We start from the raw sequence: 26,354 nt of genomic DNA on the forward strand, positions 1-26,354 counted from the left end.
TGCAAAGTCAATTTCACCATTTAAAGTAATACAGTCACAGGGTCAGAGTATTAGAATATGGATATCTTGACAGAACCTTTATTCTGCAGACAAAACCACTTCTGTTAAAAAAAAAAAAAAAAAAATCACCCAAGTTCACAAACCACTGGCTAGTATTAATAATCATAACTAACTTTGCTGAGCAGTTTGTGTCAAGTAATGTTGTAAATTGTGGTTTATAGATTAATCTAATCCTTGTTACTTAGCCCCATTTTGGAGATGAGAAAAAAATAGGTACAAAAGACATTAGGTAACTTACCAGAGTCACTACTAGTAAGTATCATCTGTAATTTTAACTAGGCCATCTGAATCTGTAAGCTATGCCATTAACTTCTACCATAAGTCACTCAGATGATTTCAGGACTTTGGACATTTTGCTTAACTAATCAGGGTCAAAATGTTTAGCAAGCCTATACTGTATGTGGGCTTGTTATTCTTAGTTTTTCAGATAAATGAGTATTTTTTTCTTGCTGACTGAGAGACAAGTAATGATAGTGAGGTCACATGGATGACTGAAAATGAATGTTATGTCCTTAGATTATTTTACTCGTTATCACTGTTGTGTAAGAATATATGTCACTATTTGTTAAATAAGCTCCTTCAGAACAACTTGATTAGAGAAAAAAAATATGATAATTAGGTTATCATGCAGTGCAATAACATACATCTCTATTGCAGCACTTGCAATGATGACATAATTTTCTCTCTCTCTCTCTCTCCCTCTCTTTCCCTCTCTCTCCCTCTCTCTCCCTCTCTTCCCCTCTCTTCCTCTCTCCCTCTCTTTCTCTCTCTCTCTCTCTCCCCCCCACCAAGCTTTGTTCTTTGATATTAGTATTCTTTCCAATTTTGTATTTCAGAATCTACAGAATTTCTGGCTTATGGATCCTCAAATAGTGAACTGGTTGAATTGATTACTTAATTAAATCATTCCTGTAATAGTCAATCCACTTACACCCTGCATTTAAAATTTAATGAATTAATTTGAGGTCAAAATATTTCAGACAAGATGATCATCAAATTCTACATGTAATGAAGATAATTGTAAGAGTCTCAGAACAATTTATATTTCTGTAGAATCCCTAATAATGGCCATTACTTATTAAGCATTTACACTCTTATAGGCATTGGGCTAAATGAGAGTTTAGTATTCACAACAATCCTATGATGTAATGCTCTAGTTGTATACATGTGAAACTTAAGGACTAACTGAGTTGTATCACTCCCCCAAGTCTACTCAGAGACCCAGTAGAGCCAGTGTCTTCACCTGGGAATGACTGACTCTAAAGCTTTTGCCCTTATCCACTGCATTCTTATTTTTTTTAATTCCTTAAAGTAAAACTACTCATAACATTTCTGTATTTGATTTCTGTGCTACTTTGTGGATTGATTAAATACAAAAACATTATTGTGTATTATTATCAGTTGGTCTCTCAAATAACTGAGACCAAAACATTAAAATAGTTTTAAAAATCTGTAAACACTCCTATTAATTCTTCTGGATTTCTTCTTAGAGAATTAGCACCTAGAACTAGAAAAGTAAGTTTCTTTTTTTCTGAGTGTTAAGATCTCAGGAATCTTTTTTTTAATTAACGTACTTTAAAATTGACTTGATGTTCATTTCTGTGAGCTTTAATACACACACACACACACACACACACACACACACACACACGAGTGTATCCATGTAGCAACCATGACAATCAGGGCACAGAACAGTTCCATCATCAAAGCACTATTGTGCTACCCCTTTTTAGTCATATTTTCCTTCCACCACAAACCCTGGCAACCATGGTCTTTTGCTATCATTTTCTCTTCTTGAGAATGTCATAAAAATTATACAATATCAAACATTTTCTGTTTCACTCAGCATACAATACGATACATTTCTGTTTCACTCAGATGTATTCAAGTTATTGCATGTATCAGTAGTTTGATCCTTTTTATTAATGAGTAGTATTTCATTGCATGAATGTATCACAGTTTATTTAGCCAGTTACTCGTCAAAGGACATTTTGGTAGTTAACAGTTTACAGAGATTATAAGTAAAGTTGCTATAAACATTAGTATGCAGGTTTTGGGGGGGCTGAACTTAAGTTTTTATTTCTCTAGAGTAAATACTTAGAAGTGAGATTGTTGCATAATATATTGTATATATTTAATGGTTTAAGAAACTGCCAAACTTTTCCAGAGTGGTTGTATCATCCCACTAATAATAAATAAGAGATGATCCACTTTCTCTACAGGCATTTTGTTTTATCAGTTATTTTTTACTTTAGCCATTCTAATAGGCGTGTTTTCATAATAGGTTTGGTTTTCATTTGCATTCCCCTGTTGGCTAATGAAGTTAAACATTTTATCATGTGCTTGTTATATTATGTCTTCTTCAATGAAGTGTTTGCTTAACACCTTTTGTGTATTTTCTAGTTGTTATTTCATTATTAATATGTGTTGAAAATTCTTTAGAGTTGTAAAAACTAGAGTTGTTGTAAAAACTGTCTTTTCATTGAGTTATGCTAGTCTTACGGAACAAAAGTTTTAATTGAGATTAGTTTATACTTTTTAGGGATCATGATTTTCATCATGCTTGGTGTCACGTCCAAGAACTCTGCTTAACTCCAGATCATCAGGATTTTCTCTTTGCTTTCTTCACCTTTTTATTAAGGCTTGTTTCATTTTGACCTATTTTTTTTAATGAATTAAAAGTTTAATTCTGAACCATTTTTTATAACCACATTTGAAGCATTGTATCATAGCAGGTTACAATAACTTTGAGATAAAAGGCAACTGGTAAACTGTCCAAAACAAGATTCCAAATAATACCTCTTGTTGATGTACCCTACCCATACATATCCCAAATAAAGTTTTTCGTCAAAAACATGAAATGGATCCACCTGCTTACTTTAAGCATATTAAAAAGGAAACTTATTGGACCATTTTCTGTTTGTCTGCTTTATGCAAAAAGGCTACACAATGTTACACTTTATTCAGATTACAGTAAGAGTGATTATGAATTAGTGTTATACACCCTTACTCAATTCTTAGAAATTGCTGTAGCAATATTAACTACAACTTAACACTACAAGAGACTTAAAAAACTAAGTTACTGCCAAAAAAAAAAAATCTACTTCAAAAAAAAAAAGCTACTTCAAAGCAAGCAAAGTCAGTACCATTACAGATTTTTTTTTTTAACTTTTTAACAAGCAAGGCTAGGGTTTGATAAATTCCATCTTATGATCCATTCTAGTGCATTCTTCACTTTTATAGTCACTCCCAAAATCCATTTGTATTTTTACTCCTCCATCAAAAAGGACCAGAACAAAAAGTTTGCTTCAGTTGTTACCATAGGAAACAGCTTTGTTAGTGTGTCAGGCCCTAAGATACCAGTCAACCCCTTGAGCCCTCTCAGCAACTCTACAGGCCAATCACAATGCAAGTTCAGACAATACAGCTGTATAAAGAGAGAAAGCCTGCTATTAATGTTTAAAACAGCAAATGTATTAAGTTGCAAAAGCTGTGGCAAAAAACATCGAAGTTAGTAACTTCCACATGTGATCACAGAAATCTGATGTGTGCATGTATATTTATATTAGAACAATTTATAATCCTTTGGGTATATACCCAGTAATGGGATTGCTGGGTCAAATGGAATTTCTGTTTCTGGATCCTTGAGGAATCGCGACACTGTCTTCCACAATGGTTGAACTAATTTATACTTCCACCAACAGTGTATACTCCCACCACATCCTCTCCAGCATCTGTTGTCTCCAGACTTTTTAATGATCACCATTCTAACTGGCATGAGATGATATCTCAATGTGGTTTTGATTTGCATTTCTCTAATGACCAGTGATGATGAGAATTTTTTCATGTTTGTTGGCTTCATATGTCTTCTTTTGAAAAGCGTCTGTTCATATCCTTCGCCCACTTTTGAATAGGTTTGTTTTTCTTGTAAATCTGTTTTAGTTCTTTGTAGATTTTTGATATTAGCCCTTTGTCAGATGGGTAGATTGCAAAAATGTTTTCCCATTCTGTTCGTTGCCGGTTTAATGATTATTTATTTTGCTGTACAGAAGCTCTGGAGCTTAATTAGATCCCGTTTGTCTATTTTGGCTTTTGTTGCCATTGCTTTTGGTGTTTTAGTCATGAAGTCCTTGCACTTGCCTATGTCCTGAATGGTTTTGCCTAGGTTTTCCTCTAGGATTTTTATGGTATTAGGTCTTACATTTACATCTTTAATCCATCTAGAGTTAATTTTAATGTAAGGTGTCAGGAAGGGGTCCAGTATCTGCTTTCTGCACATTGCTAGCCAGTTTTCCCAACATCATTTATTAAACAGGGAATCCTTTCCCCATTTCTTGTTTTTGTCATGTTTGTTTTGTCAAAGATCAGATGGTTGGAGATGTGTGGCATTGCTTCCGAGGCCTCTGTTCTGTTCCATTGGTCTATGTCTGTGTTTTGGTGCCAGTACCATGCTGTTTTGATTACTGTAGCCTTGTAGCAGTTTGAAGTCAGGCAGCATGCTGCCTCCAGCTTTGTTCTTTTTGCTTAGGATTGTCTTGGCTACGGGGGCTCTCTTTTGGCTCCACATGAAACTTAAAGTGTTGTTTTCCAGTTCTGGGAAGAAGGTCATTGGTAGCTTGATGGGGATAGCATTGAATCTATAAATTAATTTGGGCATTATGGCCATTTTCACAATATCAAAATCTTCCTAACTGTGAGCATGGAATGTTTTTCCAACTGTTTGTGTCTTCTCTTATTTCCCTGAGCAGTGGTTTGTAGTTCTCCTTGAAGAGGTCCTTTACATCCTTTGTTAGTTGTATTCCTAGGTATTTTATTCTCTTTGCAGCAGTTATGAATGGGAGTTCACTCTTGATTTAGCTCTCTGTCTGTTATTGGTGTATAGGAATGCTTGTAATTTCTGCACATTGATTTTGTATCCTAAGACTTTGCTGAAGTTGCTTATCAGTTTCAGGAGATTTGGGGCTGAGACAATGGGGTCTTCTAAATATACAGTCCTGTCATCTGCAAATAGAGACAATTTGACTTCCTCCTCTTTTTCTTGCCTGATTGCTGGGGCTAGAACTTCCAATACTGTATTGAATAGGAGTGAAGAGAGAGGGCATCAGTATGATATTGCCTGTGGATTTGTCATAAATAGCTTTTATTATTATGAGATGCATTCCATCGATACCTAGTTTATTGAGGGTTTTTAGCATAAAGGGCTGTTGAATTCTGTTGAAGGCCTTCTCTTCATCTGTTGAGATAATCATGTGGCTTTGGTCTTTGGTTCTGTTTATGTGATGGATTGCATTTATAGACTTGTATATTTTGAGCCAGCTTACATCCCCGGGAGGAAGCCTACTTGATTGTGATGAATAAGCTTTTTGATGTGCTGTTGCATTTGGTTTGCCAGTATTTTATTGAAGATTTTTGCATCAATGTTCATCATGGATATTGGCCTGAAGTTTTCTTTTTTAGTTGAGTCTTTGCTAGGTTTTGGTATCAGGATGATGTTGGTCTCATAAAATGAGTTAGGGAGGATTCCCTATTTTTGTAATGTTTGGAATAGTTTCAGAAGGAATGGTACCAGCTCCTCTTTTTGTATGTTTGGTAGAATTCGGCTGTAAACCCATCTGGACCTGGACTTTTTTTGGTTGGTAGGCTATTAATTGCTGCCTTTACTTCAGCCCTTGTTATTGGTCTATTCAGGGTTTCAACTTCTTCCTGGTTTAGTCTTGGGAGAGTGCAAGTGTCTGGGAATTTATCCATTTCTTCCAGATTTACTTGTTTGTTATGCATAGAGTTGTTTGTAGTAATCTCTGATGGTAGTTTGTATTTCTGTGGAATTGGTGGTGATATCCCCTTTATTGTTTTTTTATTGCATCTATTTAATTCTTCTCTCTTTTCTTTTTTATTAGTCTGGCTAGTCGTCTGTTTTGTTGATCTTTTCAAAAAACCACTTCCTGGATTTATTGATTTTTTGAAGGGATTTTTGTGTCTCTATCTCCTTCAGTTCTGCTCTGATCTTAGTTATTTTTTGTCTTCTGCTAGCTTTTGAGTTTTTTTGGTTTTGCTCTTCTGGCTCTTTGAATTTTGATGATAGGGTGTCGATTTTAGATTTTCCTTGTTTCTCATGTGGGCATTTACTGCTCTAAATTTCCCTCTAAACACTGCTTTAAATGTGTCCCAGAGATTCTGGTACGTTTTGTCTTCATTCTCGTTGGTTTCAAAGAACATTTTTATTTCTGCCTTCATTTCATTGTTTATCTAGTTGACATTCAGGAGCCAGTTGTTCAGTTTCCATGAAGCTGTGTGGTTCTGAGTTAGTTTCTTAATTCTGAGTTCTAATTTGACCTGTGGTCTGAGACTGTTACGATTTCCGTTCTTTCGTGTTTGCTGAGGAGTGATTTACTTCCAATTATGTGGTCAGTTTTACAGTAGGTGCAATGAGGTGCTGAGAAGAATGTATATTCTGTGGATTTGGGATGGAGATTTCTGTAGATATCTATTAGGTTCACTTCGTCCAGATTTGCATTAAGTCCTGGATATCCTTGTTGATTTTCTGTCTTGTTGATCTGTCTAATATTGACAGTGGAGTGTTAAAGTCTCCCACTATTATTGTGTAGGAGTCTAAGTCTCTTTTTAGGTTATTAAGAACTTGCTTTATGTATCTGGGTGCTCCTGTTTTGGGTGCATATATATTTAGGATAGTTAGCTCTTTTTGTCGTGTTGATCGTTTTACCATGATGTAATGCCCTTCTTTGTCTCTTTTAATGTTTGTTGGTTTAACGTCCCTTTTATCAGAGACTAGGATTGCAACACCTGCTTTTTTTTTGCTATTTGCTTGGTAAATCTTCTTCCATCCCTTTATTTTGAGTCTCTGTGTGTCTTCGCACGTGAGATGGATCTCCTGAATACAGCACACCAATGGTTCTTGATTTTTTATTCAGTTTGCCAGTCTGTATCTTTTGACCAGGGCATTTAGTCTGTTTATATTTAATGTTAATATTGTTATGTGTGAATTTGATCCTGCCATTTTGTTACTGATTGGATGTTTTGCCCTTTGGTTGGTGCAGTTTCTTCATTGTGTCGTTGGTCTTTACCATTTGGTTCTTTTTTGCAGTCACTGGTACTTGTTCCTTTCTGTGTTTAATGCTTCCTTCAGGATCTCCTGTAAGGCAGGTCTTGTGGCAACAAAATCTCTCAGCAATTGATTGTCTGTCCATTAAGATTTTTATTTCTCCTTCCCTTATGAAGCTTAGTTTGGCTGGATATGAAATTCTGCGTTTAGAGTTCTTTTCTTAAGGATGTTGAATGTTGGCCTCCACTCTCTTCTGGCTTGTAGGATTTCTGCTGAAAGATCCACTGTGAGTCTGATTGGCTTCCCTTTGTGGGTGACCCGACCTTTCTCTCTGGCTGCCTTTAGCATATTTTTATTTGTTTTAACCCTAGTGAATCTGATGATTATGTGCTTTGGGGTTGCTCTTCTTCAGGAGTATCTTTGTGGTGTTCTCTGTTTCCTGTATTTGAATGTTGGCCTGCCTTGCTAGGTTGGGGATGTTCTCCTGGATAATATCCTGAAGAGTGTTTTCCAGCTTGTATTCATTCTCCCCATCATCTTCCAGTACACCAATCAAGTGTAGATTAAGTCTTTTCATGTAATGCCACATTTCTTGGAGGCTGTGTTCATTTCTTTTCACTTTTTTCTCTTTTCTTGCCTTCTCGTTTTATTTCATTGAGTTCATCTTCAATCTCTGATACCCTTTCTTCTGCTTTATCGGTTCAGTTACAGAATCTTGTGTATGCTTCATGAAGTTCTTGCACTGTGTTTTTTAGTTCTATCAAGTCGTTTATATTCTTCTCTAAGCTTGTTGTTCTAGTTAGCATTTCATCTAACCTTTTTTCTTTGGTTTTTAGTTTCTTTGCATTAGGTTAGAACATGCTCCTTTAGCTCAGAGAAGTTTGTTATTACCCACCTTCTGAAGCCTGCTTTTGTCAATTCATCAAATTTGTTTTCCATGGTGAGAAGTTGTGTTCCCTTGGTGGGAGTGAGGCATTCTGGTCTTTGATGGTTTCATCTTTTTTGCGCTGGTTTCTTCCCATTTTCTTGGATTTACCTAGCTTTGATTTCAGCTAGCTGCTTGAGGAAGCGGCCTTTCCTTTGTCTGCCTACAGAGGTGCTGCTGGGCTGCCATGAATTCAGTGGAGCTGCTGCGTAGACTTCCTGCATCTTTTGTTTACTCAGGAAGATTAGGACCACCTCTGCAATGGTGGCTGCCCTATCCCCCACTGAGCTCCATTGTTCCTGGTTGCACTCTAACTGATGTGCTAGCTGCAGTACCTTCAAGTGAGAGTGCTTCAGCCTGCTAGGCTTTGTGGGGGAGGGATCCTCCCAGCCATATTGCTTGATTCCCTGCTTTCGGTTCCCTTTGTTTCTGGGGGGCGTGTAGTTCCAGCCTGTGGGCTTTTGGTGTCAGCCAGTGCTTCCACCTAGATCTGTGCCAACAACCTCAGCACTGCCAGAGTTGCTGCTCAACCCTGTTCAGGGGGATTTTCAGCCTGGCAAAGATCTCCTTTTCTGTAGGTTGTAGAGGGTTTGGGTAAAGCACCATATCCGAACTGAAGTCCTGGAGTGGGAGAGCCTCCGATCCTCCAGTCAGTTGCATGCACCTCCTGGGTGGTGCACTGCCCTGCCCTGCCTCAACTTGCCCTCTTTGGTTTATACCCACTGTTCAACCAGACCGACAAAATGAACCTGGTACCTTGTTTGGAACTGTGGAGACCACTCAGCTTCTGCATCTCTCTTGCTGGGAACTGTGTTCCAGAGCTGCCTCTATTTGGCCATCTTGGAAAAACCTCTGACCTAATTTTTTTGTAAGATGTGAGACAGGTGAAGTTTCATTTCTTCAGTATGGATGTCCGATTGTTCCAATACTGCTTGTTGAAAACACTATTTTTTCTCTATTGAATATATTTTGCATTTTTGTCAGAAATTAATCATGGGTCAGTTTCTGGACTTCTGTTCTGTTGATCTATACGTCCATCCTTTTGCCAATACCACGTAATCCTGATTACTGTGGCTGTATAGTAACTCTTAAAATCGGGGGATGTTATTTCTCTAATTTTATTTTCAAAATCATTTTGGATATTATAGTTCCTTTGCCTTTTCATATAAATTTTAGATATTTTTATATTAAAAATATTCATGCTGACATTTTGATTTGTGTTAAATATGCAGATCAATTTGGGGAGAATTGACATCTTTCTTAAAATGTTGACGAGTCTTCCAATTAATGGAGATGGTGTGTATCTACATGTATTTAGTTTTTCATTTTCTTCTTACATCAGTGTTTGATAGTTTCAGAATACGGATCATGTACACAGTTTGTTAAATTTACACCTACATATTTCTTTTTTGGAGGTAACTACTGTGAACAGCTTGAAGTTTTTTTCTTTTAATTTTGTTTCCAGTTCATTGCCCATGTAGACAGTCTTGTTTTTGCAAATAAAGACATTTTTATTTCTTCCTGTCTAATGTGTATGCCTTTAATGCTTTTATTAATTTATTGCAAGATATCAAAAGAGGTGATAATGGACATTCTTGACTTTTTCTTCATCTTGGGAAGAAAGCATAGCGTTTCTCCTTTAAGTATAATGTTAACTGAAAGTTTCTTATAGATACTCTTTATCAAATTCAGTAAGTTCCCTTCTATTCCTGGTTCCCTGTGAGTTTTTATCATGAATAAATAATTTTTTTTCAAATGCTTTTTCTGCATCAATTGAAATGATCATGTGGTTTTACTTCTCTAAAACCTGTTAATATGGAGGAATACACTAATCAATTTCAACTACTGAATCAGGCTTTACTCCCTGAAAAGCCCCATTTGATCATTTTCTTTTTTAATATTGCTAATATTTTGTTGAAGATTTTTGTGCCAATATCCATAAGGGATGTTAGTACATAATTTTTTTCTCTTTTTTTGGTACTGTTGTCATATGGTTGTAGTATTAGAGTAATCCTGACCTTGAAATAAAATATTTAAATTTGGTGTTATTTCTTCCTTAAATATCTGGTAAAATTTGCAAGTGAAACCAGTTGGGCATGGAGTTTTGTTTTGTTGGTAGGAAGATTTTTAAAATTCAAGTTTTAAATATTTACAGGAATATTCAGATTTTATGTTCATCTTGGATGCATAAAAGGAATTGATTTATTTTAGTTTTTTAGGTTTAGGTTTGCACAATTGTTGAGAGCATTCCTTTATACCCTTCGAATATCTGCTGGTTCTATAGTGGCATTCTCTTTTCATTCCTAATAGTAGCAATTTGTGGCTTACTTCTTTTTTTGCTTATCAGTCCTACTGTAAGGACTGATAAGTTGCATCAATCTTTTCAAAGAACCAACTTTTTGTCTCATGGGTTTTTTTTTTATTTTAATTTTATTGATTTCTGATTTTTATTCTTTCTTCTTGTTTTGGGTTTATTTCGCTCCTCATTTACTGTTTTTTTAATACACAATTTAGAATTTTGATCTGAGACCTTCTTATATAGCACACGCATTTAATGCTATAAATTTCCCTCTATATGCTGTTTTAAGGACATTCCACAAATTTTGATGTGTTTTTTATTTTCTGTTTTGATCCATAGAGCCTCTCTTAATGGGTTTATTAATTTCCAAGTGTTTGGAGATTTTCTTATCTTTTTCCTATTGACATCTGGTCATTGTGATCAAAGAACATACTTTATAGAATTTCAGTTCTTTAAAATGTGTTTTATGATCTTGGAAATGGTGTGTCTATATGAATGTTTTGTATACGTTTGAGAAGAATGTGAATTCCGTCATTGGGTTGGGCATTCTATAGATGTTATTTGGATCTCGTTAATGTCCCCTAGTTCTTTTATATCCTTGCTAATTTTTTGTCTATTCTGTCAGTTAATATAAGAGGAATATTGAAGTCTACAAGTATATTGTGGATTTTTCTCTACTTTTTGTTTTGTTCATTTTTGCTTCACTTACTTTAAAGCTTTGTTGTTAAATGCACATACATTTAAGATTGCTCTATTTTCTTAGTAAATTGACTGTCTTATTATTATGCAATGTTTCTCTTGATTTCTGATAATTTTCTTAACTCTGAAGTCTACTTTGTCTGATATTAATGTAATCATACCAGCTTTCATTTGATTAATGAATTTTTCATAATAAAATTTTTTATCCTTTTACTTTTTAACTATGTCATATTTGAAGTAATTTTCGTAGACAGTATATTAATGGGGATTGTTTTTATTATATTTGGTCTGTTCTGATAATCTCTGCCCTTAATTGGTTTGTTTGGACCATTTATATTTTATATAATGTTTGATGTATGGATTTGGGTTTATCATTTTATTATTTGTTTTCTGTTTGTCTCTCATTCTTCTGGTCTTTTTCTCCCTTGTTTTCGATCATTTAAATATATTTTAGTATTCCATTTCCATTTATTTATTTTAGTTTTGACTGTATATCTTTGTATAGATTTCTTTTAGTGGTTGCTCTGTGGATTAGAATATATATACTAACTTTTCACAGTCTCTTTAGAATTAATATTTTACCATGCCAAGTGGAATCTATACATTTTTCATATAGGTCTTGTTATTCTCCCTATTTTATAGTTGCCTATAGTTGTCATATGTACTACATCATTTATCTTATTTTATTCCTGACATAAAGTGTTTCTAATTTCACTATTTTTATGACAGTCTTTCTTTAGTAATTCTTTTAGAACAGCTCTGCTGACAATGAACTATACTTTTTATCTGAGAAAGTCTTTATTTTACCTTCATTCCTTAAGGATATTCTCATTGGATTTAGACTTTTCATCTGACAGATTTTTTTTTTTTTTTTTTGAGACGGAGTTTCGCTCTTGTTACCCAGGCTGGAGTGCAATGGCACGATCTCGGCTCACCGCAACCTCCGCCTCCTGGGTTCAGGCAATTCTCCTGCCTCAGCCTCCTGAGTAGCTGAGATTACAGGCACGCGCCACCACGCCCAGCTAATTTTTTGTATTTTTAGTAGAGACGGGGTTTCACCATGTTGACCAGGATAGTCTTGATCTCTCGACCTCGTGATCCACCCGCCTCGGCCTCCCAAAGTGCTGGGATTACAGGCTTGAGCCACCGCGCCCGGCCAGATTTTTTTTTTTTAAACATGTTCCACTTTCTTGTGGAATCTGATTTCTGATAACTCTGTAGTCTTCTAAATCATTGATCCCCTGTAATTATGCATTACTTCTGTGGCTCTTTTTAGCATTTTTTAAACTAGTTTTCAGTGTTTGATTGATGAATTTGAGCCTAGATTTGGGGGGCTAGGAGGTTACTGTTTGAGGTTCAGTTCTTAAATCTGTTGGTTTATGTCTTTCACTAAATTTGGGGAAATTTTAAACATTATTTCTTTAGTTTTTTTCTGCTCTATAACTTTCCTTCTGGGACACCAATGACATGAAAGTTAGATATTTTACTATTGTCTCACATATCCTGAGACTCTTCACTGTTTAAAAAACATATTTACTCTGTCTTAGTCAAAGTGGATAGTTTCCATTGATGTACTTTCAAGTTCACCAGTCTTTGCGCTCTTATCTCCATTTCACTATTAAGTCTATCCAGTGATTTTTAAATTTTTGGTTACTATATGTTTAATTCTAAAATTTTATTTTAGTTTTTATTTATATATCTTCCATTTGCTGAGACATTCCGTCTTTCCATTCTTTTCAACAGTGTTTACCCTTACTTCTTGGAGCACTTTTATAATAGTTGTCTTAATGTCATAGTTTAATAATTTCAACATCTTTGTCTTCTCATTGTTGGCATTTTTAAATCATATTTGCCTATGTGACTTGAGAAGAATTTTGTAATTCTTCACAAGCTAAGTAATTTGAGATTGTATTGACTATTTCGAGTATTATATTATGAGACTAATAAGTTAAATAAGGCTAATACTTTATTTAAATCCTATAGAGATTTTGATAATTTTTGCTTAGCAGGCAGTTTATCTAGTTGTATTCAGGATGCAATCTTCAGCCAATGTATAGGTTGTGATTCCATAATTTGTTCAGTTTTCAAAGCCTTTGAAATGCTGTTCAGATCTGTCTTTGTCCAATCTAGAACATGGGTAATTTTCTGTCCATACTTAGTACTTAGTTTCTCACAGTCTGTGATCAGATTCACACATGAGAAGTTTGAGCATAAACCCAAGAGTCTGTAAACAGCCTTATGAGGTCACTTTCCTGAGCCCCTCTCTTTCATGATCTCAGTACTTTCAGCAGCTGGGGACTCTGCTTTTCAGTCCTCTAGCCAAAACTCTGGTATTTCATTTACCTTACTTTGCCACATACTTCCTGCATCTATGCCTGTAGAAGAGCTGAAAGAAGACAGGGAGAGAGCTCAGTGGAGTTTATATTATACTCTTAGGGTCACAGCTCCTCCTATTGGAGAGGAAGTTTTCCCTCCCTCAAAGTTTTAAACTCTTGCAGTCATCTGCTACTATCTTGAAGGCTATGGTACAAGAGAATAAAGGAGAAAAGGAGAGTTTTTCCCTTCATTAAGCCTTTTCCTGCTCCTTGAGCCTAAACTAGAAGAGTTCTCCTAGAGCCTTCACTGCCATGCCTCGGGGCCCACTTTCAGGTTTTAAGCTCCCTTGAATCCGGGACGGGGCTACCTTTAAAAAAAAGGAGAAAGGAAAAAGTAAGGAGGATCACTCTTTGCTATTCTGGCTATTCTGGATTCTTGTCATGTCATCTTCTCCAGTCCACCTGCTGTGACTTACCCTTTAGAGTTTTTAAATAGCTCTTCTCTGCATTCTCCCCAGGTTTTATTAGCTACATGCAGTAGCAGACATAAGTGGTTTCTTTTTGCTTTTTCCATCTTAACTGGCTCTGACCTCAGGTATATATTTTTTAATCTTTAAATTAATGGGTATTCATGGAGGCTGTGAGTTATATTTGTTGTGACTTTGCTAGACAGTTATGCCACAAATATTTACATATATATTATAAATTAGAAGATACAGGAGTGGGAAAATCAAGCTATCTGGAAAAGTATACAGTGAAACATTTCATTTCTAAAATTTGAACACTTTTAGGTTTGAATTCAAGAATCTGTTGGCATTCACTTTTTGGAGTTTTTCCTTAGCAGGAGCTGTAGAGTACAAATAGCAGAAAGCTGGCTCAGCGACAGCCTACAGAATGAAAGGGACATGAACTGGCCTCTAAAAAAATCTGTGGAAGTTACTCAGTTGGACTGGTAATGGCTTTCTAGGCAGAGGGAACAACTTGAGAAAAGGTATAGAGAAGGTCCCCAACTTATGACATAAGGTTTAACTTAACGACTTTTCAACTTTACAATGGTGTGAAAGAAATATGTATTCAGTAGAAACAACACTCCAAGGACCCATATAACCATTTTGTTTCTCATTTTCAGTATGGTGTTCAATCAATTATATGAGAGTTTAATACCTTATTTTAAAATAGGCTTCCTGTTAGATGATTTGCCCAACTGTAGATACTGTTGATTGTCTTAAGCACCTTTAAGGTAGAGTAGGCTGAACTATGTTGTTCAGTAGGACAGATGTATTAAATGCATTTTGACATGATATTTTCCATTTATAATGGATTTATCAGGATGTAACCTCACCATAAGTCAAGGAATATCTATACAGGTATAAATCTGCTTGGCATGTGTGGATATGTGTCAAAGAGGAGTAGATACACCAGGAAAGGAAAATCTGATTCAGTTAGGCACTTACTGTGCCTTCTTAGAGGTTGCTATAAAATATTCCCATGAACACATTTGAAATAGGTAAAAACACATGGGTGTGAATTTCAAAAAATACAAGTTTTTGAATTTAACACATATGCTAAATAATCAGTCCTTTAACTTAAACTATGTTTTCCTGTAAGTGATAGTAAGTCTTCTGGATTTTTATTAGAATGAATTACATTTTCCATCCTTGTTTTTATTTACTCAAATTTCATCTTTTGGCTATAAAGAACAAGCCATAAGCTCTTTTGGTCTAAATTCGCAAAATATGCCTTTGACTTATTTTTTAAACTTTTTATTTTTACATAATCATAGATTCACAAATAATACAGAGAAATCCTGTGTACCATTTACCCAGTCTCCTCCAATGGTAACATAATGTAATGTCACAACAAGCATATTGCCATTGATGTAGTCAAGATACAGAGCAGTTCAGTGACTAAGGCTCTCGCTTCCTGTGACCTGTTCACCCGTCCCTCCACGTTGCCGTATTCCTTCCTCCTGGCAACCACTAATCTCCATTTTTACAATTACGTTATTTGAAGAAAGTTACTTAACTCATACGGTATGTCCCCTTTTAGATTGGCTTTCTCATTCTCTATAAATTCTTGGAAATTCATCTGAGCTGTTGCTTGTATCAGTCATTTGTTCTTTTTTATTGCTGAGTAGTATTTCATGACTTATTCTTTAGGCCATCTTTTTCAATTATTTTTCATTTTGAAAAAACAAAAGTCTGTAACTCAGGCATTTTTCTCATTTATGTTTTTGCTTTAGAATTTATAATAAAAACAAAAATCTTAGGTGCATTCTAGTGTTCTTTTTTAAATTGTGTTTAGGTTAACCAGTCATAATCTGTTGACGTTATTAAGTCTTACAGGAAAAAAATATGTACACATAGATTTTATTACTTTACTCCTCATTTAATTCCTAAATTAGAAGTAAGATCAGAACACAGGAGGGAGACTGCTGCTTGAAAAATATTGAGCACAGCATGTTTGCAGACACACTCATGCTAGTCCATGGATGATGCAGAAAGGAGCCTATTCCCAGGCAGCATTTTTTGCAGTGTTAAAGGCCAACATTAGGATGTTTTCTATTATTTTAGCACCATGGTCTTAGTTGTTCAACCAAAACTCCAGTTGAATAATGAAAAAAATTAGACTTCTCATTTTTAAATTGTGGAAAATAGATCTAGAAGTAGATTCTGAAGTATATTAAATACTCATCTAAGGAGTCTAGATTTTATGCCAATGAGGGATGAAGAAATGAAGAAACAAATTATTTAATCAAATTGTACTTTTAAAATTACCTATAATAATTATAAGTAGAAAAATTAGCGATGTCCAAAAATGTCATTTTAACCTTTAACATCAATGTCATATTCCATCTTACCAGGTAATGACTCTGGCTGTTTTGATTTTCATTTTAGAAGAATACGGAACATAGGTATACAATAATCAGTAACTGTATTACCATCATATAATTACCCAGTTGGCATACTGTTTATTATTTTAATTCAAGAAGACACATCGGAGTGGGAAAAGTGGGGTGCTTGAGGTTTGCAGACACTTAGCAAACACTGGTGTTTATCTGACAGCGTTGTAAACACTTTACCAGGAATTTTTAAATTGTCATTTTGCTGGTGAAAAGTATAAAATGAGACTTTCAGCAGAAGTTAATCTCATTATTATCCACTTAAAACAGTGTTTTTTACATTGATCTAAAGAGGTTTGTGCACATTTTAACTGTTTTTCATATATGATCATCTTTAAATACTAGTATGAAAGTTAATGAGTAAAGAAACTGCTGAATAAATTGACCCAATAATCCAAGGCACTTAAAAGAAATACATGCTATTATGCGATGCAGAGATTTTACTTGATTAGTGCTCTCTTTCTCAATTTAACAATCAAACCTAGGAGAAATCTAAATCAAGATTTTTGACTGACATATTCAGTGCAATTTGATTAGAGTACAGATAACTACACTATTTCAGTGTGACCATATAAGTATTCTGATCATAATTATGATATATACTCTCTGCTACCGGTTAGAAGAGAACCATTTTTAACTTATTCATGCTTTTCATATATGCACATGTTCTTAATAAACTGTTATAATAAAATGCATTTGAATATATAAAACATACTTTTTGCTTGCCAAAAAAGTATGCATTTATTTATAATACAAAATATTTATTTTGAACCTATGCTGTATGAAATGCTACAGATACCCCGCTATAAATGTAGAGGTAACAGGGGAAGATGACGGATATCTAAAAATATTTGTTAGTACCACTATCTTGTTGATTACTACTTATCAGTAATTACAGTAATGAATAAAGTGAAAGAAAAAGCATTATGCCTTAAGTGTTTACTTTGGGCACAGTAACATTCAGTTTAGTCTTCTTTCTAGCTTTTTGGTACCCTAGTTAAACAAGTAAGAGTGTAATGGAAAGTGGGCTTTGGAGCCAGTCAGACCTGCATTTATATTTCATTTTTGCCACCTAATAGCTGCATGTCTGTGGGCAAGTTTTTTAACTTACAAAGTAGGTTGCTACAAAGGTTAAAAGAAGTAAGTTACAAAGCTCCTAGCCTAGAACATAGAAATTTGTGCTTTAGAGAAGAAATAAAAATATATAATTCTACCATCTATAGGTAGAGCTCTTTTCCCAATATACCACTAAAATTCTAGTTTGCTTATAATCCTAAAATATGTGTAATTCCAGAATCTCTAATTTGTACTGCTTTTACTTCTCAAAGATATCTTTGTGAGTTTGATTAAACTGTCCACTTAATTTCTTTGAACAGTTTACCTTTCAAGGACACATTACCATATTTATAAAAGGAAAAAATCCAAATTAAATATAATCTGTACTGAAAGTTTCATTTTCAGATTTTGGGAAGTTAAAATGTTTGTGACACCTGGATTTTAAAAAATTATTGATACATAATAGCTGTATATATTTGGTGTGGTACCTGTGATATTTTGATATATGTATACAATGTGTGTAATGATCAGATCAAAGTAATTGGGATATCCAAAGCTTTAAACATTTGTCTTTCATTTGTGTTAGGAACACTATAGATCTATTTTAATTTCTTTTTCTTTTATTTCAGCAGGAAAGGAAGGGCAAGAAATCCTGGGGCCTGAAGCTCAGGCAGATGAAGCAGGATGTACAGGTACTCTCCTGCTATTTTCTTTCATACTCTAGTCTTTAAAGGAGATCTTTTGTGTCACTGATTTTGCTTTTGTGAGTTCTGAATTTGGTCCATTTCCTTCTATCTTACTTTCCTTAAATGTTTCAGTACTTTGGCCTATGGTACACTACATAAAAAGAAGTAAATATTCCTTAAATACGGCATAACTTACAGATTCATATTATGTGGCAGATTTTCCATTCTATAAGAATGACAGGTATAACCTACAAATAATCCAAAAAAATAAGTGTTTGAATAATTTGAACTTCTATCAAGTTTTTGACCAAAGTTATAGAAATGCAGGTCTAACTTTTCGGTTTCATTATTAGTTTACCAGGATCTGCTTTGAATTGCCCACAAGACAGAAAGCAGAAGAAAATAGAAAAAGCACATATGGATTATCTATAAATCAGATGAGAATCATGAATATTGATGAGTTTAATAAACATGTCACAGCAAACAGAATCAAAATTTTTTCTTAAAATTTCTGTGATTGAAAAAGGGTAAAATGAAGTTGTAGTAAACAAGGAAATTTGCTTCTAGGTGACTAAAAAGTACATATTCCCTGAGGCTTAAGGCTATTCCTCTGTAATGGATTCAGATCAGATTTAAGAAGCCAAAGAGTAAGTGGAAAAATTAAATCAGATCTTACGTATAATAATACCAGCCACTTTTTATTGTGTTCCCTAAGATGACCAGAACTGTTAGAATGTCACCTTCAAAAATGAATGCCAAATAATTAAAACATTTCCTCAAAATGTTATACTAAAAAGTAATGTAATTGTACTTTGTATATTCAACCATAAATTAAATATTTCTCTCATATAGTTTTGATTACATTTTCTTTTTCCTTCTCTTCTATGGGTTATCATTTATAGATTTGGTTTTTACTTTGCAGTGCATTTAAGGAATATTTCATAAAGGCTTACAGATTATCTTTCATTAAGTAAGATGAGTATGGTTCATGGCTAACAAGTGTCAAGATTAGATTTTTATCTGTAACGTAAACATTAGCACTCCGGTGTTTGTCAGTTATTTCTGTAAAACAGAGTAAATCTTTTTGCTATTATTAAAAGTGAATTCCAAATTAATTTAATAATGGAGTATGTGATAATTTGTGCTGCCTATAGCCTGTGATTTTATATTTTGCCCCTAACTTGGTTCTGTGTAACTTGCCTGAGTAATGTATTCAGATATGCCTGTGATCAAATATTTGCCATGCCAAGCTATAGAATATGTAAAATATTTAAGCTGGACATTTGTTAGTAGTAATATGGTAGTATTAATAAACATAAGAGTATAGTAATTACTTTTACCTAATACTAAACTCTGATGACTTATAATTATATTACCAGAGTTACAGAAGACTGCCCTTGTAGGTAAAATGCTGTCCAAAAAGATACTCAAAGGACGGTATTTTATCTGACAGGCTGCTCTTCACTATAAAAATAAATGAATTGTTTGTTTGAAGTACTGAATAGGATGTAAATGTCCTCCAAAATAATTGCATCTGGAAGGCAGAGTAACCACCTCAAATTTGTGTGTAACCAAAGTTGCTCCTGAAATGTAAAATCTCCCCCATGTACAAGATGATGATCCCTGCTGTATTGTCTCCCGGGAACATGTGGAATTAGGAGTAAGCAAACTTCTATTAAAGCTCCAGTGAGTGTAGCCTTAAGAAAAGAAGAATAGAAATTTAACTTTTGAGACTTGAGCAGTTAAACTGTAAAATTATGTCATGCCTTTGCTTTTGTTACTTCCTTGACTTCTGGGGAATAATATGCTGACAAAGTGAATGAAAACATCGTACAGAGGTCGCCATCATTAGTTCAGAACGTTGTCAGATCTTTTTTATAGCAGACTTTCTTTTGCAGCTCATGAAGTTAAGGAGATATAGTCTGAACTTAATATTCAGAGTAAAAAACTCATTTAAAATATCCTTTGTTTCTTCTGAGCATCTCTTTTTTTGTTTATATAGTTTATAATTTTAGACAGTTTCAAAAACGGAGGGTAAAGAAAGGTAAGAGGAAACCTGAGGACACTTTATTCAGGATGAAAAAAACAGACAGATAGATAGTTAGATAATTGATTGATAACGAAATTTTAAAATAGTCAGTGTTTTATTTAAATATTTGCTCTCTGAAATTTGTATTTATAGTCATATAATTCTATACTTTGATAGTCAATTTTGAGTCTTGCCATATTCAAAGAAAATACATTTACATTTTATGCTCTGTGACTTGCTTATCTCCCTAATATGTAAATATATAAGTTTATCATCTGAAGACCAGGACATTTGCTTTGTGTTTGACCTTTTTGAGATATGCATTTCCCAACACTTTAAATTTTAAAAAACTGCAGAAATTCCAGTCTCAGTTTGAAATTGGGCTTGGTAAATGCAGGTTCATAGAGGTAGAATGTAATTTAATGGAAAGAGCTCAGATTTATACCTGACACCTAATACCAACATGTCTTCTCTAATAGTAATACATTTTCTCTAATTTTTTTATTGAGAAAAATTTTAATTGTAAAATTATAATATTTACCTTGTAGAACTTCTTGAAGGTGTAAATAGCTAACAATTACATGGTACTTACTACATACCAGATACCCTACTAATAAGTACATTACTATATTAACTAATTTAATCCTTACAACAACCCTAAGAGCTACTGTTGTCATATAAATTTTATAGGATATAAACTGATTATATACTGCCTCACAAATTTCTTAATGGATATAATAAAATTTTTCACTTTAAATGTCAGTAGTTACAATTTCTGGCATAGTAAAACACTGACATTTTAATATCTCTCTTACAGATGAAATCCATAGTATATTAATACCTATTCTTTTTTTAAAAACGTGAAAATGCTCTTTAAGAGTAAGAAATGTTATGTCATAATGTGTACTTTTTGAGCTCGTATTTCCAGTCTATATACAATATGGAATTTATGCAAACATATATTTCCTGTTTGAAGGTATTTTTGTCAACTGTCATATATCTTTACAAGAAAAATATGTGTATAAATTAAAATTTCTTTTAATTTCCAAGGACCACAAAGATCTTAATTTTTTAGAAAATTTATGGATTTATTATTGAATTATTAGTTCATAGTTGATCACAACATAAGTATATTTTAAATTTTAATTATTAAAGAAAACTTACTGCTAATAAGATTAGAGGAGCTAATGCTTTTTTAAAATTACTTCGTAAATAGTAATTGTAATAGCTTAATATTATTTCTAGAAGAAAAAGTGTTCATCGTTCTATTTTTTTTAGCATTGAGATCATTTTATTCTCAAAAAGATGAAATAAAATTTTATGTTACAACTGAGTTCCTCAGTTTTTATGCATCTTCAGATATAATGCCAGAAGTTATATTTATCAATGAAAATATAATGTCCTTCCATCTTATACTTTAAGTATTTTTTCAATTTTGTCTAAAACAAAAATTTAAAGCCATCTAATTTGCAAAAAGACTCATTTCCCAGTCATTAGAATAATCTATTCTCTCGTTTTCTGGGACATACACCAGAAAGACTTTACCAATCAATAGTTATTTATCAAAGGACTAATGATACCTGTTTTGGGCTTTAAAATTTTTTTTTCTCACAGTCATTTTGTTTAATATATTCAGAAATGGTTGAGGAAACAAATATTATTAAATTCAGTATCTTTTACAAGTATATTTTTCATAAAAAACGTTTATTACATGAACTGTATTTTGATCAATACCTTATTAGTTCACCCAATTTCTGGAAAATTTCCAGTAACCTACCTAGCAAAGCCAGTTATCACCATCACACCAGTCAGGCAAGACAGACTTACTTTCTGTCAGAAAAAAAAGCTTGTCTTCATTTTTTGAACTCAGTGTGTCGATACACATTTTGAGGAATTTTATAAAATCATCAATAAAGAAATATATGAGGGATATATTAAAAATACAAAAATTAACTAGGCGTCGTGGCGCAAGCTTGAAATCCCAGCTACTGGGGAGGCTGAGGCAGGAGAATCACTTGAACCTGGAAGGCAGAGGTAGCAGTGAGCTGAGATCATGCCATTGAACTCCAGCCTGGGCAACAAGCAAAACTCAGTCTCAAAAAAAAGAAAAAAAAAAAAGAAATTAGTAATGAAGAAAACATAAAGTATAAGTAAATACATCTTATAAATAATACTAAGTAGTAAAGTCAAGATTAAGATTATATAGATCTAATCAAATTGGTATGTTATAAAAATTTTTGTCTCCAAATGGGTACATTTAGACCTAATCAACATACAGGAAAGGTAGAATTTGTTGAAGTAGCAAATTTCATGTATAAAATATAGATCATGCAGTTCTGAAAAGTGTATACTATTTAAAAACTCATTATTCCAACAGCTAGCACACATACAATTTTTATTAGATGTAGAAAATATAAACGTAAGATGGAGATTAATTGAAATAAACATTTTATAATATAATTTGATAAAAATAATTTTAACTGTCTTAGCAACTCTACATGGAATCTGTAAGAAATCACAGAAAATATGAATTTCATTTATGACTTCTATCTAGTTTAAATTGAAAAATTGAAATTGCTTTGAAAAGAATGCCACTGATTTGTTCTGCTTTAGCTCTTCAGAAGTGCTTATTGTTCTACCCAATGACAGATCCTAGGAATGATGTTTGAGATTATTTGCCGTGCTCTTATCAGTCTCCTTAATTTTTAAATAATAGGGGGGAATCATTAAGGAAAATTTACCCTCACTCCCTCTGGCCATATTATATAGTTAATTCAGCTTCCCAACCAGAACCAACATACCCCCATTTCAGTTGTGCTTTATCCCTAATAGAAATTCATGGAAACAGGAAAGACCAGAAAACCTATAGTGATTTTATGTTGCCTTGATTTGTTAGTAAAGAAGATTTTCCTGGCCGGGCGTGGTGGCTCATCCCTGTAATCCTAGCACTTTGGGAGGCTGAGGAGGGTGGATCACGAAGTCAGGAGATCAAGACTATCCTGGCCAAAATGGTGAAACCCCATCTCTACTAAAAAATACAAAAATTAGCTGGGCATGGTGGCACACTTTTGTAGTCCCAGCTACTTGGGAGGCTAAGGCAGTAGAATTGCTTGACCCCAGGAGGCGGAGGTTGCAGTGAGCCGAGATCACACCACTGCACTCCAGCCTGGCACCTGGCCACAGAGCAAGACTCTGTCTAAAAGAAAGAAAGATTTTACAAATTTGGGCCTGACAGTTCAGTCAAAGTCTATAAAGAAGTCATCCCTGAGGCATTTGGGAGTCATACTAAGGCACTGTAGTTACCAGCATGCAGTAGAGACTCTCCTCTGGAGCCAGTGGAAGAAATTGAGGAAAGCCATAGTGCAGCAATACTGCTTTAGAAATCCAGCAGCACTCTGGGCTACCTTCTCAAAGTATAAGAAAATAATTCAAGAAAAGCTGCCTCTACCTTAATCCTACAGATAAACATTTACTGAGGCAGAAATAGAGAAAGAATGGCCTTGTTTTATATGAGTACTAAAGGAGCTAAGAAATAATATTCATAGATTTAATACCCTTTGCCGCTTATTATAAATATAACTATAGATAATTAATAGAAACTGTTTTCTAAGCAGTCATATAACTGAACGGAACGTCGGAGTGGTTTATATGAGAATGATTCGGATTTAAAGTACAGTGGGCCCCTCATTATCTGTGGGGGATAAATTCCAAGATTCCCCCATTGCGTGTCTGAAATACTTACATATACTATACCTTTTCCTATACATACATACCTATGATAGTTTAATTTATAAATTTGACACAGAGTTTGCAACAAAAACTAATAATAAAATACAGTTATAACAATATGCTGTAATAAAGTTAGGTGAATGTGATCTTCTTTGCTCTCAAATTACTTATTGCACTCTGTTTACCTAATTTCAGGCTGCAGTTGACTACTGGTAACTGAAACCATGAAAAAGGAAGCCACAGATAAGGGGGTGTCTATTGTCCAACTTTAAATAAATATTATGGTACAATAGGTTGCTAAGAAGGTGAACTTTTAGAACTAAAGTTTTATTTTTTTCTTTGCTTTATCATTAATTGAGAAAGAATTCAGTCAACTATATTGCCTTCTCTATGTTTTATTAGTAAAATGCAATAGAAGTATGCATGACTTTAACATGTGAAAGGGATATTGTGAGAATTTCAGGCGTAACAGTTTAAACTTACAAAGCAAAGAGGTATCTTAATAGATTACAATGAAATAGTGGAATTCATTTTTAATTTTCAAGAAATATTTTCTACAGATTCAAGAACAATCACATGTTCTCTCAAGACAATTTCTTATTTAGAAAACCTTTTTAACAACTTAGTAGTGAGATTGCTTTCTTAAAAGTATGCATTTCTTTTAGTAAAAGATGATGAATGTGAGTCAGATGCAGAAAATGAGCAAAACCATGATCCTAATGTTGAAGAGTTTCTACAACAACAAGACACTGCTGTCATTTTTCCTGAGGCACCTGAAGAGGACCAGAGGCAGGGCACACCAGAAGCCAGTGGTCATGATGAAAATGGTAAATGGAGCTTAACAGTTGTGTTTCTTTCCCTCTTTAAAGGATTATTATTTCTTCCATTCTACTATGGGAACCTGCTCTACTATAGGGAACATTTTTGAGGACCAAAAACTTTGTTACAGGTGCCTATAGAGAGTAATCTGTTTTATTAATGGAACACTATGATGACAACACAGTAATAAATCATTAGCTGCTCATGTATTGTAGTAATGCCACTGCCTGTGAAATGCTTAGAACAGTGTCTGGACATCAATTTCCATTTACTTACATGGCAGTAGGCAGTAGAGTGAGAACTAGAGTAACTCTTACTGCTCTTTGATTCTTTTCCACTATTCTTTTAGCAAATAAAAATATGGTTGTCTGCTTTAAACCAGAACATACTAATTTGGAGACCGCGGTTTTTCCAAATCTGCCTTAGTCCACTCTGCTATGAATAGTCGGTGTACAGAGTGTGGAAAATACAATAAAAATTTGTTCAGACTCTCCTGAGAATAGGCTGTGTTACAGTTTTGGAGGAAAAAACTGTTGTTTCACCAGAAGAAACTAGGTTATCAAATAAATGAAAGGGAAATCGAAAATTTAAATATATATACATATCTATGTAAAAATTTTTATGTGACAAAAGGCTTTCAAATAGCCTCACCAAAAGGAAACAATGAAACCTAAAGAAATGATCCATTATATATATCTAATAAAGATTAAAGCTTTTAAAGTTCATCAAGTCCACATAGTAAAATCTAAAAATCGAGGAACTACCTGTTCTAAATTAGTAAACAGTTGGATTATAGAATAAGTAGTTGAAACTTACTACTTGCAGATATTTAATGTAATTTAATTAAATGCTAATAAAATATTTTGAAGTATTCTGTCATATCATTTGTTTACATATTCCTTTTTATAACCAAATAGTATTCAATTATGTGTATATGCCACATTTTTTTCATCCATTTATACATTGATAGACACTGAGGTTGATTCCATATCTTCGCTATTGTGAATAGTACTGTAATAAGCATGGGGATTCACGCATCTCTTTGATATACCGACTTCCTTTGGATAAACACCTAGTAGTGGAATTGCTGTATCATATAATAGTTCTATTTTAAGTTTTTTTTTTTGTGAAATCTTCATACTATTTTTCACAGTGGCTGCCCTAATTTTCATTCCTAACAACGTTTTTAGAGTTCCCTTTTCTCCATATCTTCACCATCATTCATTACTTTTTATAACAATTCTAACTGGGATGAAATGATACATTATTGTGCTTTTGATTTGCATTTCTCTAATGATTAGTGATGGTGAGCATTTCTTCATGTATCTGTTGGCCATTTGGATGTCTTATTTTGGGAAATGTTTATTCATGTCCTTTGCCCACTTTTCATTAGGATTATTTGGGGTTTTTTTAAATCTGTTGGGTAGTTTGTATATTCTGCATATTAGTCCCTTGTCAGATGAGTAGTTTGCAGATATTCACTCTGTTGTTTCCTTTTCTATACAAAAGCTTTTTAGCTTAATATAGTCCCATTTGTCTGTTTTTGTTTTTATTGTGTGTGCTTTGGAGGTCTTGTCAATAAAATCTTTGCCTACACCAATGTTCTGAAGTGTTTTCTGTATTTTCTTCTAGTAGTTTTATGGTGGTGTGTCTTAAATCTTTAATTTATCTTGAGTTGATTTATGTATGTGGTGAGAGATAGGGGTCCAGTTTCATTCTTCACATATTAATACTCAGTTTTCCCAGCACCATTTATTGAAGAGTGTTTCCTTTTC

The 26,354-nt window shown here is 33.8% G+C and overlaps 1 protein-coding gene across 24 annotated transcripts in view; it reads left to right on the forward strand.

Annotated features, from left to right (window-relative positions):
• Nucleotides 1–26,354, forward strand: part of ZEB1 (zinc finger E-box binding homeobox 1) — a 197,153-nt gene that overhangs the window by 149,396 nt on the left and 21,403 nt on the right. For 13 of the 24 annotated variants that reach the window (XM_074405237.1, XM_039478648.2, XM_074405234.1 and 10 more), the window contains 2 exons: nt 17,949–18,008; nt 24,426–24,587. Coding sequence is in view for 7 of the 24 variants with exons in the window: in XM_039478648.2 (XP_039334582.1) it covers nt 17,949–18,008; nt 24,426–24,587 (222 nt within the window). In the remaining 17 variants the exon portion in view is untranslated. Of the gene's footprint in view, nt 1–12,115; nt 16,273–17,945; nt 18,009–24,425; nt 24,588–26,354 lie in introns of those variants that run through there. The other 11 variants (XM_039478647.2, XM_039478651.2, XM_039478649.2 and 8 more) reach the window with 2 other exon arrangements.

This window comes from Saimiri boliviensis, chromosome 8, assembly GCF_048565385.1.
Source record: "Saimiri boliviensis isolate mSaiBol1 chromosome 8, mSaiBol1.pri, whole genome shotgun sequence".
In the NCBI taxonomy this organism is placed as follows: domain Eukaryota; kingdom Metazoa; phylum Chordata; class Mammalia; order Primates; family Cebidae; genus Saimiri; species Saimiri boliviensis.